Below are 16516 nucleotides of genomic sequence, written 5' to 3' on the forward strand. Positions count from 1 at the left end.
TTAATTTTATGAACTTTTGTTTGTCTGTTTCTTCATCTTCATATTTTTAATCAAGGCTAGGCATCAGATTGTGCCTGTTCTACTGTACTGTGTCCTTAAGGTGGCCCATCTCACAGTTTGAGAACCTTAGTATTCCAAATGGTAATGCTAGTGGACAACAAAAGTGGTTTAAATATGCTCTCAAGGCAAATCTTTAAAAATGCAGTATAAACACTGACAACTGGGAATCACTGGCCTGCGAGCGCTCCAATTGGAGAACAGCCTTAACCAAAGACATCATGGACTTTGAAGAAGCACGAACTCAGGACGAAAGGGAGAAGCAAGCAAAGAAGGCATGTTTGGCAAATCCTCACTGTGATCAACTCCCACCCAGAAACCTACGTTCCCACTGTGGAAGGATGTGCAGATCCAGAATTGGCCTCCACAGTCACTTATGGACACACTGTTAAGAACACATTCATGGAAGACAATCTTACTCAGCTATGAGTGATTGCCGGAGGAGAAGAAGAAGAAGAAGAAGAAGAAGAAGAAGAAGAAGAAGAAGAAGAAGAACAACAACAACAACAACAACAACAGTGGTACCTCGGGTTACATACGCTTCAGGTTACAGACTCCGCTAACCCAGAAACAGTACCTTGGGTTAAGAACTTGGCTTCAGGATGAAGCCCCATCAGCAGGATGCCCCATTAGCTAAAGTGGTGCTTCAGGTTAAGAACGGACCTCCAGAACGAATTAAGTACGTAACCAGAGGTACCACTGTAATATGTTTTAGACTGAGAATGACTGGTACTCCATTGAGTTCTACACTGTGGGACCAAGAGCAAACCAGAGAAATTGTCATGGGCACACACCACAAACTATTCTATTTGCTGCAACAAAATGCTTCTTTCAGGTCAAATTTCAACAGGGAGCTTTGGGGAACCTGCAGTCTCCAAGGCACATTTGCATCTGCACTTGTGGATGCCACATTGATAACTCTTGAACTACCACTTCTCCCAAAACTCTCAAGAGTAGTCAACATCTTAAATAATACAGGCTTTGTACTTACTTTTCCAAGGAAAAACTCAAGCATCTCTGTTGCTTTTAACACTCTCACTGTTTCTAGTTCCCTAAACAAGAACTGACGGCCTCAACAGCACAATGGGCAACCACAATGACTAAAGCCAGGATATCACTAGAATATCACTAGAATCACACCATCACATAGAAAAGAAATGCAGATCTAGATTGCAGGAATGAACCAAGTAGTTAAAAAGTAAATAAAATATTTGCAACTATGGATTTAATATTGGGGGGGGGAATGACTTTATTCCTGGGATGGACAATCCCCTTAAGAGTTAGCTCTTCTTGAAGTCCAGTAACCGAAGCGCAAACAATATCCTGGAACTTTAACTTTGGCTTTCCCCCTCCTTTGTGATATTGTATCTGTCCAAGCGTAAGCACCTGATGGTATGTTGAGTCTTTAATGAGCATCACCCCTTAAGAAAAGCCTTCCAGACTTCAGAATGAAATGCTGCAAAAATATGGAGGTTAGGAATCTTCATTTATGAGCAGAGGTTCAACTTCCAAGGCCACCAAGCTGGGTCTTCTCTCCTTCCGCTTGCGATACAAAATAAACTGTGCAGTTATCTGGGTATTAAAGTCAGGGAAATTATTAGTCACTTGAGACAGAAAGACAATTTATACAGCGATCGCTTTCGAGTTACGAGCAACAAAAGTGAATGTTTAAATTAAGCAGCCAGAAGGACATTAGAAGCGCCCTGAAAGGCCCATCGAGTCTAACATTCTGTTCCCACAGTAGTCAATCAGATGCAGAGTGGAAACCCACAAGCAAGACATGAGCACAGAAGAACTCTCCTACTTATAAACCCCAGCAATCAACTGGTATTCGGAGGCAAACTGCCTCCGTTACTGGACAAAATATGGCCATGAGAATTGTAGCCACGAATATCCTTAATTTCCATGAATTTGACTAAAGGTAAAGATAAAGGTACCCCTGCCCGTACGGGCCAGTCGTGACCGACTCTGGGGTTGCACGCCCATCTCTTAAGAGGCCGGGGGCCAGCGCTGTCCGGAGACACTTCCAGGTCACGTGGCCAGCGTGACGAAGCTACTCTGGCGAGCCGGCACCAGCGCAGCACATGGAAACGCCGTTTACCTTCCCGCTATAAAGCGGTACCTATTTATCTACTTGCATTTAGAAGTGCTTTTGAACTGCTAGGTGGGCAGGAGCTGGGACCGAACGACGGGAGCTCACCCTGCCGCGGGGATTCGAACCGCCGGCCATACGATTGGCAAGTCCTAGGCGCTGAGGTTTTACCCACAGTGCCACCCGCGTCCCTACTATGAATTTGACTAACCCCCTTTAAAGTCATCCTACTAACAGATGACCACAATTGGATATCATCCATCATTAAGATTCAATTCAGACTTCACACAGGACACACAACAGAATAATCTGCGCAGATATTTGTGACCAGGGAATTGTGTGCCATTTTGCTCGTGGAGAACTTTGTGGCTAGTGATTTTCAAGTCCTTTTAGGTTCAGTGCCATAAAACAACGTTAGAAAATGGGCACAGAGGTCAGAGGCAGATTTTTGAGAGAGAAATCCTCCCAGTGTTATGTTTCCAGCTAAAGCCAAATAGACCCGGACATGGTTTTCACCGTTGGGGGAATAAAATGCTTTTTGTTCAAACTATGGCTAGAAGCCATACATTCCAGAAGGCTGCCAATAGGCAAAAAGACCACAGCAGCAGGCAACACTGTTTTTGCACTACAGTGGGAATTATGGACTGCTTCAAGCCTGTTAACTAGGATTCGTTTCAATTAAAGCACGAATTAAAAGAGAGGGGCCTATGTGACCTCAGTTCTTGTGCATTGTCACGATTTGTCTTGGTTCTCCCGGTGCTGTGCATATTCACAGAACGATGCACTAAGTGTATCACAGGGCACATGCAGCTTTTTCTACACCAATACTGAGTGGCTTCCACCCCCTTTGGCACTTCTATTATTCTCCTGACAGGGCACACTTAAACACAATATTGGCTGATCTGCCATAGCCATGTTATCAAGTCTGCTTTAACTTATCAAAAATGAAAACCTAGCCTCCCAACCGCCTTTGGTTAATTAACCTTTTGGTAATTATGCTAGCAGTTTATTGTTATCTAGTGGATAGGAGAAGGGACGCGGGTGGTGCTGTGGTCTAAACCACAGAGCCTAGGGCTTGCTGATCGGAAGGTTGGAGGTTCGAATCCCCGCGACGGGCTGAGCTCCCGTTGCTCGGTCGCTGCTCCTGCCAACCTAGCAGTTCGAAAGCACGTCAAAGTGCAAGTAGATAAATAGGTACTGCTCCAGCGGAAAGGTAAACAGCATTTCCGTGCGCTGCTCTAGTTTCGCCAGAAGCGGCTTAGTCATGCTGGCCACATGACCCGGAAAAACTGTCTGCAGACAAATGTCGGCTCCCTCGGTCAGTAAAGCAAGATGAGCGCCGCAACCCCAGAGTCGTTCATGACTGGACTTAACTGTCAGGGGTCCTTTACCTTTTACCTTTAGTGGATAGGAGATGGCTGTAATGCAACATTTAAAGCTCAAGGTGCAGCTCACTCAGGTTAAGTGAAACTCATTGGATTAAAGTCAATATAACCCACTGAAGTGGAGTAATGTCACTGAACTGTGTTATGGAGTGGATTGTTAGACATACGTATTATTACCCTAGCAAACGAATAAAGTGGGGTGGAATAAAATGTTCTTTTTCTGGGTTTAAAGACTTGACAGTCCAGTCTGGCGCTTTAATCTGAACAAGTATTCTGATAGATAATGCCAGCTGTTTAAAAAATGCGCTTCTTTAACAACATTAAGGCTTATCTGAAACAATTCCTTTCCATATTAGAGTGGGCATGAAGCACATATATGAAATGTGAAGCCAACCACATTTCTACAATTTGGTGAAAAGATTCCTCCCCCCTCCTCTCATTCTGGAGCATTTTGTGTCATTTAGCAGATGGCTTTACAGACTAACCATAAGCTTTTATCTGGGACAGAGTGCAATTTGCCAAACCAAAACCAGAAACAAACAGCACAGGCAAAGCCAATAAGGTGCAGCATTTACTTAATGAACGCTTCCTGATGCAAATTATGCTAGAGACCCGTGATTTAAGGTTGTCATCAATTACTTATTAATCAACTTGTAACCACAAAACCTTATGGTATATAAAATTGTATGTATTTTACAGCCCAATCCTATGGAATGGGACTTGGTGTGTATACAGGGTAGCAGACGTAGGGCTCAATCGTATGCATGTTTACTCAGAACTAAATTTCAACTGTGTTCAGTAGAGCTTATCTCCCAGGGAAGTGTGTACATAAGATTGCAGACTTAAACATTCTTCTTCCTTCTGACAGTTTTTCAAAGCCACACTTTCAAGTATAATCATACAGTATATGGACAGATGGATGTGATATACCTTTTTGAATCCCATATAACAACAAATATAGGCTGAACGCATTCAAAGATGTGTTCTCAACTGAGCAAACTGAACAAATGTGTGTGCTATGATATAACAGCTAAATAAATAAAAATATTTTAAAAATATCCAGTAGCACCTTAGAGACCATCTAAGTTTGTTCTGGATATAAGCTTTCATGTGCATGCACACTTCTTCAGATACATGAAAACTTATACCCAGAACAAACTTAGTTGGTCTCTAAGGTGCTGCTGGACAATTTTTTAATTTTATTAATTTATTTCAACTGTGTCAGACCAACGCAGCTACCTACCTGAAGCTAAGCTTGGTAAACATGTGCCATCCGGGCAAGGATTTGATGACAGGGTACCCTACTGAATACTGTTTCCTTACTACAGCCCCGAAGGCCTTTTCACCTAAAAGCTATTAATTCATCATATGCCTGCAAGATGCTATTTACCAAGAGGCTGCAGCAATACTAGTCATTTTCATCTGAAAAGGATACAAAAATATCTAAAAACAAAACCCCAAAGCTCCCAATAAGCCAGGGGAGATGATGCCAGAAATAAAGATTTACGAGATCCTGTGTTGTAGGCATCTTTAAGACAATGCTTAGACCATAGGTACAGTTTCCCATCATGGCTAAAGCAAAAAGCAGGTAAGAGGTGCCTTCTGTGGATCTTCTTTGGAACTAAAAAAAAAAATGTAAAAGCAGTGTTATAGCAAAAGCACACATACTTTTTTCTTTTTTACACGCATGACCAGAAATAAATTAGGAATCCTGTGATAACCATCTTGGCCTCCACGTGTCTTTCTCATTGGCAACCTTTTAAGAAAAAGAAAGGAACACAGGGACAACTTTCTACTATTGGTTCATCTAGCTCCATACTGTCTACAGTGACTGGGATCAGCTCTCCAGGATTCCACAAAGGGATTCCCCCCAGCCCTGCCAGGAGATGTCAAGAATTGAATCTAGGACCTTGGCATGCAAAGCAGGCTTTCTACTACTAAATACTTTCCTAAATTTACAGGCCACTATGGGTTAAACCACAGAGCCTAGGACTTGCCGATCAAAAGGTCAGCGGTTCGAATCCCCGCGATAGGGTGAGCTCCTGTTGCTTGGTCCCTGCTCCTGCCCACCTAGCAGTTCGAAAGCACATCAAAGTGCAAGTAGATAAATAGGTACTGCTCCAGCAGGAAGGTAAACGGCGTTTCTGTGCGCTGCTCTGGTTCGCCAGAAGCGGCTTAGTCATGCTGGCCACATGACCCGGAAGCTGTACGCCGGCTCCCTCGGCCAATAAAGCGAGATGAGCGCAGCAACCCCAGAGCCAGCCACGACTGGACCTAATGGTCAGGGGTCCCTTTACCTTTATAGATACAGCATCGTAAGCCTAATAGGCAACCTATTAAATCTTTGTCACCTTTAGTGAAATTATAGGAATTTATTCAAATTAGCCTCAAATGCCGAACGATCCAGTGCTCCCAATCTCTGCAGCTGACCCCCAACTTGATCAATAAATGTTGCATGTGGCGTGCACTGTCTTTAGAAATAAGTAATAAAATACTTACATTTTTATACAGCTGGGGAATTCTAGATCCCAAATAAAAGAGACACGATATGTAGCCACACACAAATCCTGACATCTCAATCATGCCATGAGACTTCTGAAGATAACAAAACACACACACACACAGAGAGAAATAATAATTTCGAGATTGACAGAAGTTTAAACACAAAAGGCAGCATTGCCTCCTAACCTATGCACAGCAGTCAATGCAATTAATTAAGAAATCATTTAAATAAATGGGGGAAAGTGGTATTAAACTGAGTCTGCTAGTTAGCATTGGGGTTTTAACTACTTGGAAATTCTATACCACACTACTATCGGTATCAAGAACAGCACAAACAAAGTAATAAAATAGAAACATTAAAAAGTTGTACCTCACTTGTTCCTGAAAGAGTATTCTGGACTTGGTTCCGCAGCAGTAACGGACCAGGTAAAATCAAACCGAGTATGATGCACATCAAGACCCAGATGACACAACAGTTTTTCAAGTTTATGCCACCTTGAAAAGCAAATGAAAATCAGGGCCAACTAAGTACTTCATTATTGCTTTTAAAGAAATCTAACATTTGTTTGTGATATACAGAGACATAATATGTGATACCGATAGTTTCAGGCCAGCATCTGAACTGGTGCCAATAGCGTGGTTTTTTTAAAAAACCAAACAACCCCCCCCCCCTTCCTTTCAAATGCCAGACCCTCCCTCAAAACTTCCTCCCAAGCTTGGGGCCCTCTGGAGTGGATCCCATAAAGCACAAAGGCTTGTCTACGAAAAGCAGCTAAGCATTATTAGCAAATTATACAAGTAACTTGTTCTGCTGCACAGGAATGTCTAAGGGTAACTCTATCATGCTAAAAGTAGTAAACCATGGAACACAGATGAATGCAGGACAGTGCAATCCTATGTCAGTCTGCTCTGAAGTAAGCCTTACTGAGTTCAATGGTATTTTACTCAGTAGGGAGGTTTAGAATTGTAGCCTAAACCTGGGCGTATTTTCAGGATTGATTTAGCAACCTGTTTACTATCCAGTCGTTATCCAGGATATCTATTTAAAATAAATGAGTCCCAAGCAGTATTAGAAACTGACATATGAAAGCTAAATGGCACCTTAAACGTAGCTTATGGGAGCGACAACAGAATGTCCAGACAGACTTTTTTATAACAAGACTACAAAGCTGAAAATGAATGAACTGCAGCTAAAATATTATGTTCATTTTTCACATGGTTTAGTCCTCATCTTAAGAGTGCAAAAAATAAAGCCGTGCTTCCCCTGCCTGCCCCTCTAATATTCTTAAGAAGATCTCTTCTCCAGTCTTCTCCAGAGAGTGGCTGGAAGTGGGGAGGCAGAAAAACGTCCCCCTTTCCTTCCACTGTGCAGTTTTAATCTGAAATCTTAGGCGCAGGACTGCACCCAGAGCTCAGAAACTGCTCACACTAATGAAATTCCCTGTCACAAGGGAAACGCACCTAGAACAATGGGAGTTTCAAACGATGGTCCCAAGTTCTTCTTCCCTTGTTTAGTGCCAGGAGGAGAATGTGTGTGACTATCATAATTCAGTAATGCAACTTTTTCTAGAGGTAGGTGCATCCTAATTGCAAGAACATTTAGTGTTTAAGGCATCTAGAGTCTAAGCCATCTAGTGCAAGCATGCTATTTAAAAACACACCCAGGGTTAAAGCAGTTTCTAAGTGTTAAGAATTTGTTTTTAAAAGCAGCAGCAAATTACATCCAGCTGCAGTCTCCAATCAACAGACTCACATTTTGTCGCCTTCTGATTTTTTAGCTTATAATAGGCAAACTGGGATATCATAATAATGTCCATGTTAACGTAAAAGATGGCTGTGATTATCTGAAAAAGATGAAAAGAACGATGCATACTTTAGTGCAAAACATCCAAAGTAGGCAAAATAGCACCTTTACTTATATCCCATTTTTATCTTTTATGCAAATCAAGGTAACAGGCAATAAAAAAGAATTCCAAACTTCTGTTGTTTGTGGTCCTTTTCCACCTCTTGGGGGGGGGGGAATTAAGGCCAAAGGAAGGCTATGAAATGTGGAGCAAGGATTGACTATGTCACTATGTCCACGTTGCTCCTTTCCTTCTGCGTATTCAGAAATCTATGGCAGACTTGGTGCCAACTTCCCAGCCTGTTGCAGCCAACCAGCCCCACTACACCATGTGGCCCAATCTCTTAATGGAGAGAGTGTGAGGTGAAGGGAGAGCAAAAACCTCTTATGCTGAAGAAGAGCGGAGGTGAGAAAAGTGGCAGGAAGCGAGGAACAAGGATAGGAGGCCAGGAGGTTGGAGAGTACTCTGTGGGTTGTAGAGAGAAAGGGAGGGTTGCTACAGAGATGAACTTCAAAGAGATCTGTGTGTGAGAAGTGAGACAAAGACAGAGATAAGAATATAAGAGGAGGCCTGCTGAAACAGGCCAAAGGCCCAGCAAACCCAGCATTTTGTTCTCTCATTGGCAACCGGATGGGAGTGAAGAGAGAAATAGAAGAGGGTACACAATGAGGCATAAAGAGAAGAGGAAGGAAAGGTTAACAAAGGGGTTCAAATATATCTGTGGTGGTGCAGGGAGAGAGGGAAGAGAGCGCGTGCTATGGAGTACAAAGAGAGGGAGCATTAATAGAGCACTGGCTTAAAAGAAACACCGAGTGAAAATTGGGGGGGGGGGTCTTTTTCATGGTTAATGACTCCTGTTGAGTTGGTAAAATTAAAAAAAACCAAAAACAGGCAAAATTGGCCTCAGGTCTCTAGCAAGCCAGATATTTAAAACTCAGACAACTTACCTGTATTGGAAGTTGATTTGTCAAGTAGCACCCAATAAAACTGGTGAGGTCTCCAGCAATCCAGCATAGCAGAAAGCCCAATGAAAGTGCTTGATCCACTTTTCCATTCCGATAGGCAACATACAGTTGACTGGGGGAGGAAAAGAAATCCAAAGGATGTGCTGCATTTTACACAAATTAAATCTAAAAATAAGTGCAAACTGCTGAAGATGGGCAGCCCCCATGTTCAAAACAGTTATAAGTGTTTATCATATTATGTTCTAATACGGCTCTGATTATTTCTGAGCTGCTAATCATTACGAGTTCACAAGCTCAAGAAGTGTGGGGTTGGAAATTTTAATGAATAAATACAGTGGTACCTTGGGATGCGAATGGGATCCATTCTGGAGCCCTGTTCGCATCCTGAACAGAACGTAAGACGCGACAGCACGTCTCACCGCTTCCGCACATGTGTGTGCGTCATTTTGACCGTCTGCGCATGCGCAAGCGGCGAAACCTGGAAGTAATGCGCTCCGTTACTTCCGGGTCGCAGCAGAGTGAAACCCAAAAACACTCAACCTGAAGCATATTTATTACGAGGTATGACTGTAATACATAAAATGAATAGCACAGTAATAGTTCTTACACTTTGCTAATCAGTCCTAATGAAAAAATACACAAACGCATCATACATACTAACAGCACAGAAATAAAGACAAGAAGGAGCTATGCGCAACAGCTTTTATAATGCTTCAGTTGTCACGCTCAGTAATCCTGAAAAAGTGCACATTCACACTTAAAAATGGCTAGGGTCACACAAAGCTTTCATAACAGACTTGAGAGCTTTATTCAAGTCTTTGAATTGTTAAACTGTTCATGGAGCTCATTACCAAAGTGACCCATAAAAAAAAATATCCCACTCTACAAAAAGTGACATTTTTAATGACGACGCCCCTTTTGAGCAAAACCCAAGGGGCTCAAAGGCTTTGCAACACAGGTTTTATTCGGCACAAATTTCCAGACAGTTGGTTCAATAAGTTACAGGCTTCCCCAAGATAACAGACTTCAAAATGAATCCCACTTAACTTCAGCCATTTCCTCCCTGCTGGGAGAATTCCATGCTCTGTTCCTGCTATTGCCAACCTACATACTTGAAATGAATGCACAGAGACTAACCAGCAATTGAAAGAGAAGCAATAAGTGGTACAATGGGGGCAATCCAGGAAAAGAATCAATGGGAATTTTGCCATTGATCTCAAATGGGATACGGATTGCTTTGAACGATTTCAACGCTCTGTAGGTTAGAGAGAACATTGGCAGAAAGCAGAAGGAAGAATAGGGGAGCTGCAGTGCTAAATATCTACTCAGAAGTAAGCTCCAGTGATATCAATGAGCAAAACACATTCTTCTTCTCCTCTCTTTCTTGCTATGTGATAATGGCTGTATCCATTTTCACAATATTTTGCTGAGCGAAGTGCTTTACAAACCTCCCATTTTCCCTCCCAATAAACCTGTGGTGGTGGTCTCTGGTCTCTGGTATTCCTGTTGTACAAGTGAGGAATTGAGAAAGCGAATTCATCACTGAATAAAATCTTTTTTGAACCTAGTCTTCCAAACCCAAGACTCTATGCTTTATGCCCAAACTCCCATCAGTCCTGGCCAGCGTGGCGACTGTTCAGGGAGGACAGGAGTTGCAGTCCCAAACACCTGGAGGGCATTTCCTACCCCTGGGTTACATCATGATACCAGGGGGAAAGTTGGTTGCTCTTTTCCAAGAGAAGACTATCACAGTAGGTGACTTAAAGCTCTTTTGTGACCTCTTCAGGTTCAACCAGCTAGATTGTTATACTTTGTTACTGCAAGTGATGCATGTACTGGGGAAACAAACTGCAGCACAACATTGTATTTAAGTTCCTGCCTGGAACCACAGGTGATGCGGAACTGCATACAGGTGCAGGCTGGTGGAAAGGGGGAGGCAGCACTTCTTCCTCTGCACTCAATGGTTGCCAGAAAGGATGAAAGTGATACTCCAACAGCATCTTGAGGGCACCTGGTTCCAGAATACTATGTTACACACTCCTAGCTCTACTCTTTACCCCCACCACATGTGGGTCAGTCTCCTTGCAGTCGTGGTGGGGGAAGCAACACAGGTGTGGCAGCTTGTCATTTGAACCAAACAACAGAATGGACACAATACTGCCTCGGCCCAGTATACCTGAAGGAGCGTCTCCACCTCCCATTGTTCAGACCGGACACTGAGGTCCAGCTCTGAGGGCCTTCTGGCAAGTTCCCTCACTGTGAGATTACAGGAACCAGGCAGAGGGCCTTCTTGCTAGTTGCACCCGCTCTGTGGAATGCCCTCCCATCAGATGCCAAGGAAATAAACAACTATCTGACTTTTAGAAGACATCTGAAGGCAGCCCTGTTTAGGGAAGTTTTAAATGTTTTATGTTTTATTGCTTTACTATTATTATTATTCTGTTGGGGTCCACCCAGAGTGGCTGGGGAGACCCAGCCAGATGGGCAAGGTATAAAAAACAAATTATTATTACTAATTATTATATAATAATAATAATAATAATAATAATAATAATAATGTACTCTGCCCTCTCCATTTAAGTGTGTGAAATGCACACGTTTTAATGATGCAGAGATCAAAGGGGAAGGGGGTGACGTGTTTTTATTTGCTCCAAATAGCAAAGATTAGCGTAAGTCACCACAACAGTAGAGTGTAGCAAGCTAATTTGTCAACCATCAAATATTGCTTTAAACAGGAGAAACATGCAGCTCTGGCATATCCTATTTATTCGATGCAGATAGGGACAGAAATGCATCAAAGAATGAACCTAAAAAAAAGAGAGAGAGAGAGAGGCAGCTTCTGAGAAGAGCTTCAGGCAAGATTACTCATGTATGAATCTGAGAAGTACTTAAAGATTTTAAACTCACGGTAGTGCAGCAAACAGAAAGCAGACAATGGAGATCAGGCCTATGACAACACTCCAATACTCCCACGCATTCCCGACACACTCTTCCAGGAGATGCCAAATCCAGGGTGTTCCATTTAGACACAATCTCCTATCCGCGACTGGGGAGATATTAAAAGCATGTGGAGGCTGCTGAAGAGCCATCTATTCAAGTTGAGGGATATTATTTCAGAAGTTGGCTCAGTTCTGAACCCCATGCAAATCCATTTACCAGTTCTGAATATTCTCTCTTCCCCTTCAAAGCTCCCACATCCAGATGGATGATTGGGTACAACAATTTGTTTCCAACCTCACAGGAAGGCCTGCCAAATTCAAAGAAAATAAAATACATCCAGCATTCATACATCAATTTAAAAGACAAATCCAGCTAATTATTCTATTTGGACACATATGAAAGGCAAACTCCAAAGCAAGAAAGAAAATTTAAAATATAGATGTTAACCCACTCGGTATTTGAGTATTCTTATGCCAGTTGAAATGGGCCACTTTTCTATACTGGATCTCAGGGCACAGTTTCTTAAGTGCCATTACTTTTCTATAATAAGACAGTCGGAGAACTGTAAAAACAGTAATATAGTTGTACCTGCTAAAGTGTCCACTACAGCAAAATTGTAATTTAACATTTCTCCACCTCTGAAAGCATGATACATTCATATATGGGATGTATTACTATAAATAAACAAACAATTGCATTAGAGTAACAGAAGGAAAAACAAGTGTTGAACTGTTTATAATGGTTTCCCTTAATATAATTTGCTACATTGCATATTGCGTAAATTCCATTTTATGTCATTACTTAACACTAATGACATGGGGGTGCGGTGGGAGAAGCTTCATATTTGCCTGGGTACAGCAGTTTACTGATTGTATTTTTCATTTCCTTCCTTGCCCCCAAGACTTTTCATAAACTAATAACAGAGGGATCAATCCATCTGGAAATTCTCCAGTACAAGCCCTGTTGAAGTAAACAGCAGCTACAATACTCTTGCATGGCTCATAGTCCAGTTGACTTGCTACTGTTACCCTAGTTTTAAACGTTAAATTGGGAGGCAATATTTGATGCAGTCAATATGACTTGGATGGGGTTTGTAAAGTTGTTTTGGAATGTTTCAGTTTCTTCTCATTTACAGCCTTCTTGTATATGTCTTCATGCTGTCTAAATAACGCTTTGATTAATTGTTTTTATTATTAAAACAATTAATCCTAAAGCAAAGAAGAAAAAAAGAAAAGAAAAACGGTAGAACATTTGTGATGTGAATATGTACTACAGAACAAAAGAAATTAAAACTAAGCACCATATTCTTATATTGTTTGTTAAGTAATACGGAATAACTGGCAGTCACTGATCCCATGCTTGCAACTACAGATATGGATACAAATCCCTTATCTGTGACCCAACCTTTTGCCAGACTAACTGTTAAGTACTGTATAGAGTGGTTCAAGGGCTTTAACGAGTAAAATTTATAGAGTTATCTGCATCCTATGTGACTAATTTGTACTGCAAATTAAAGCTAGGATTTTCATCTAAATCTCCAGAGTTCAAGAATTTATTTAATAAAATATGAAGGTGCTTTGGAAGGTAACAGCAGTATGTCATGTTGCTGGTACCCTCTAAAATTCATGAAATACTATGGAGGAAAAATATTATTACAAAACTTTGAATACATTTGAGTCTTGTCTCTTAAGTGTAATACAGTGGTGCCTCACAAGACGAAATTAATTCGTTCCGCGAGTTTTGTCATCTTGCGATTTTTTTCGTCTTGCGAAGCACGGTGTCGGGAAAGTTTTGGAAAAGCTTCAAAAATCACCAAAGTCTTTAAAAACCTCAAAAATGGCTACCACACCGCGTTCTATGAGTTGCTCCTCGAAGTCAAGTCGCAACTGTATTAACGGTGTTAAGAAAAAGGAAACAAACTTGCAAGACGTTTCCGTCTTGCAAAGCAAGCCCATAGGGAAAATCGTCTTGCGAAGCAGCTCAAAAAACAAAAAACCCTTTCGTCTAGTGAGTTTTTTTGTCTTGCGAGGCATTCGTCTTGCGAGGTACCACTGTAATTAGCACATATAGAACCATATGAAGGGGTGGGAAAACAAAGGGGGGCTGCTGGTACAAGGTTGATTTGCAGCACAGTGTGTTTAGCAGAAGAGAAGGATATAGCATGGGACTGTATCATTCTCTTGAGATTTTACAGCGTTAGCTAAGAATTACACACACCAAGAGGCTAATCTCCATTCCATGTCCTCCATGGGTTGATTGCGAAATCTTGTGCAACAAACGCCCTTTCCCCATAAACCAGACTTTTTGCAATATGGAAAGTGATTGCGGGGGGGGGGGGGATATACTGGAAATTGTGGGACAATGCTTGCTTTGACACAAAGTCATCTGCAAACAAATCAGAATGAATGCTTAATAAACAGGGCATATGGAAAAACTGGAACTTAGAACTCATTACCGAGCTGCTACAAATTACCCATTTGATCTACCCTGATCTACCCAAGGTGCCGCAACCCCACTTTTTAATCTAAAGGTACATAAAGTATCATCCCATTTTATGTAAACAAAGATAGTTACATATTTCCTTTCTACTTGACTTTATTACCTTCGTTCCTTTGAAAGTTTCCCCTCTGCCACACATTAAAGGCATTGGCAACAACCTATTAAGGAAGAAAAAAAAAGCGCCACCAGACTGTATTATTTCCCTGGCTCTTTTCAAATTTGAAATGGAGACAAAGAAAAATCAAACTGGAAAAAAAATCCAAGATAACAACCATAAAACTAAAAGACTAATACACTGGAAAAAAAAATCAATGCAATGCATTATTAAAGTAGAACTCACTTCATTACCTCGGGGCTTGCATGTCCCTGGGAGGCCTCTGTGGTAGCTCTAACAACACAACGTGGTACATGTTGGAGTATCAAACTAGCAGTTAATATTGTTGGGAATTAGCATCATGTGACCTGGAAGTGGGGGGGGGGGGAGAGCACATTCTGGTTTACTCAGTACTTACTGAAAGTATAGCTAAATATCTACAGTCATCTTAGGTAACTTGCTTTTCATGTTTAACCTGACGCATCAGGACGTTAACCAGCACCAGTTATTATAGGAAGCAAGCAGTTCAAAAGGAATTATACAGGTAAGCTGACAATCCTCAGGAGGCTGAAGGTCTGGCCTTTGGCCCCTTGCTGCACAACATCTCCTCTGGTGCATGTTATTCTGTTGTCTTTTGCTAGTTAACATTTATGCAACACCAGCCATTGTCAAGCAGTATGCTTAGTATCAACTAAAAGCTTTCATAGAAAACCTGTCAGCTGGTCAAGACACTTAGATGCTTTTTGCCAAATCCTGCACTTCACCTACACAGGGTCAGCTTCAAGGGCTTATCAAGGAGGGTGGAAATTCAAGACTTCTTGCTTTAGCTTCAAAGCTGTATCACTTTACCTGGAAGGAAACCGCATTTAACAGAAAGGTGCTTCTGAACAAGCTTAGGATTGTGCTGTTAAGAACAATGTGCAGCTACACCAAAAACAGGCCAGAACTACCAAAATGCAAGGGTAGATAAGCATAGACAGGATCACTTCTTGTAAAGGGAGCATTCCTGCAGTGACATGGATGGTAAGTAAACACATAGATAGCTCTTAAAACTTTGATGACACTGAGCGATAAGGATCATTCCACCACTTTTAAACTACTGTATTATTATTTTTTTAGTGTGAATATAGTCCCCACCCCGTGCCTGAAATGGAACATTGGCAACAGGATTGTTGCTTTTTATTATTATTATTATTATTATTATTATTATTATTATTATTTACTTATCAAAAGATGCTGGAAAGGGTACATCCAGTTTAAGAGAGGGATGAATGCATAGACTGGCATTTAGATGTCAATGGTGTTGTGTGGATGCTGCAATAAATAAATAAGAATGTATGAGTGTACCTATCCCACAATAAACACAAGGCACCCAGAGGTGCTGGGATTAAGAAATTATTGCCTTTGCTGGGTTCCCATTTTTCATCTATTCACTGGCCTACCAGAAAAAAGTTAACGTCAACCTTTTTGGATGAACAGTGAATGGATTTTTTGGGGGGGGGGGGGTGCGCCTGCTTTCCCTTCTCCAAAGCTCCACACATTCATTTGATCTTCTGAAGGAGCACCCAGGAGGTCAGAAACAGGGGCAGCAGGTGTGAAGCCAACCCTCCCTTCTACACATATCCCCCCCGTAGGGCTGCGTGTGAACAGGAAGAGGAGTGGCTGCGGGAGACTCTTTACCTTTCGATCTTGTCCCGGGAAGATGCTAAACCCTTAACCCCAGCTGATTTGCGGGCGTTCACACGTTACATTCCACGAGGGCGCAGCCTGTGCGGAGACAAGATGTTGGAAACAAAACATTTGTAAGTCAGTCAGTCAGTCAATCAATCAATCAATCAATCAATCAATCAAATCAATCCAAGCCGATGGAAGTTTCTGACAGTTGGCCCTAGACGCAACGGAGATTTCACCACAATGCCGTTTATTTTACACCCAGGAAGAGAACCGGGCTCCAGCTTTGTGGAGAAAAATATATTTTAAAAACTCCATTAAGGATGAAACCCCTACCCCACCCACCCCCCAGTATAGGAGAGGCACCCACCCCCGCGAGCCGAGAGAGAGAGAGAGAGAGCTGGTCCCGGGAGAGGCTTCGTCGCAGCGGCCGAATCCGTGGCCGTTGAGCCGGGCTGAGGCCGAGC

At 42.0% G+C, this 16516-nt stretch overlaps 2 protein-coding genes and 1 long non-coding RNA gene across 20 annotated transcripts in view; 1 reads left to right on the forward strand and 2 right to left on the reverse strand.

The window, feature by feature from the left end:
• LOC308478577 overlaps positions 1 to 16516 on the reverse strand; it is a 262422-nt gene that overhangs the window by 202871 nt on the left and 43035 nt on the right. The window lies entirely within an intron of this gene.
• On the reverse strand, positions 1293 to 16145 carry LOC308478474 (lysosomal amino acid transporter 1 homolog). Of its 7 annotated transcripts, none has more exons than XM_081008302.1 (9): positions 14633 to 14746; positions 14388 to 14442; positions 11753 to 12092; positions 8828 to 8957; positions 7790 to 7880; positions 6407 to 6531; positions 6034 to 6129; positions 4970 to 5155; positions 1293 to 1629 (listed from the first exon to the last, which is right to left on the reverse strand). In XM_081008302.1, the coding sequence occupies exons 3-9, from the start codon at positions 11932 to 11934 to the stop codon at positions 1531 to 1533; spliced, it is 909 nt and encodes a 302-aa protein (XP_080864428.1). In that variant the 5' UTR covers positions 11935 to 12092; positions 14388 to 14442; positions 14633 to 14746; the 3' UTR covers positions 1293 to 1530. The 7 variants fall into 7 exon arrangements, with proteins under 7 accessions (XP_080864428.1, XP_080864429.1, XP_080864432.1 ...); XM_081008303.1 differs by having other exon boundaries at positions 14625 to 14746; XM_081008306.1 differs by lacking the exons at positions 11753 to 12092; positions 14388 to 14442 and adding an exon at positions 16059 to 16145.
• Positions 14772 to 16516, forward strand: part of VEPH1 (ventricular zone expressed PH domain containing 1) — a 159253-nt gene continuing 157508 nt past the window's right edge. For 8 of the 12 annotated variants that reach the window (XM_081007887.1, XM_081007886.1, XM_081007877.1 and 5 more), the window contains exon 1: positions 16045 to 16180. The gene's annotated coding sequence lies outside the window, so the exon portion shown is untranslated. Of the gene's footprint in view, positions 15402 to 16044; positions 16181 to 16516 lie in introns of those variants that run through there. The other 4 variants (XM_081007888.1, XM_081007890.1, XM_081007892.1 and 1 more) reach the window with 3 other exon arrangements.

This window comes from Podarcis pityusensis (genome assembly GCF_964106645.2).
Source record: "Podarcis pityusensis genome assembly, chromosome: 5".
Taxonomy (NCBI): domain Eukaryota; kingdom Metazoa; phylum Chordata; class Lepidosauria; order Squamata; family Lacertidae; genus Podarcis; species Podarcis pityusensis.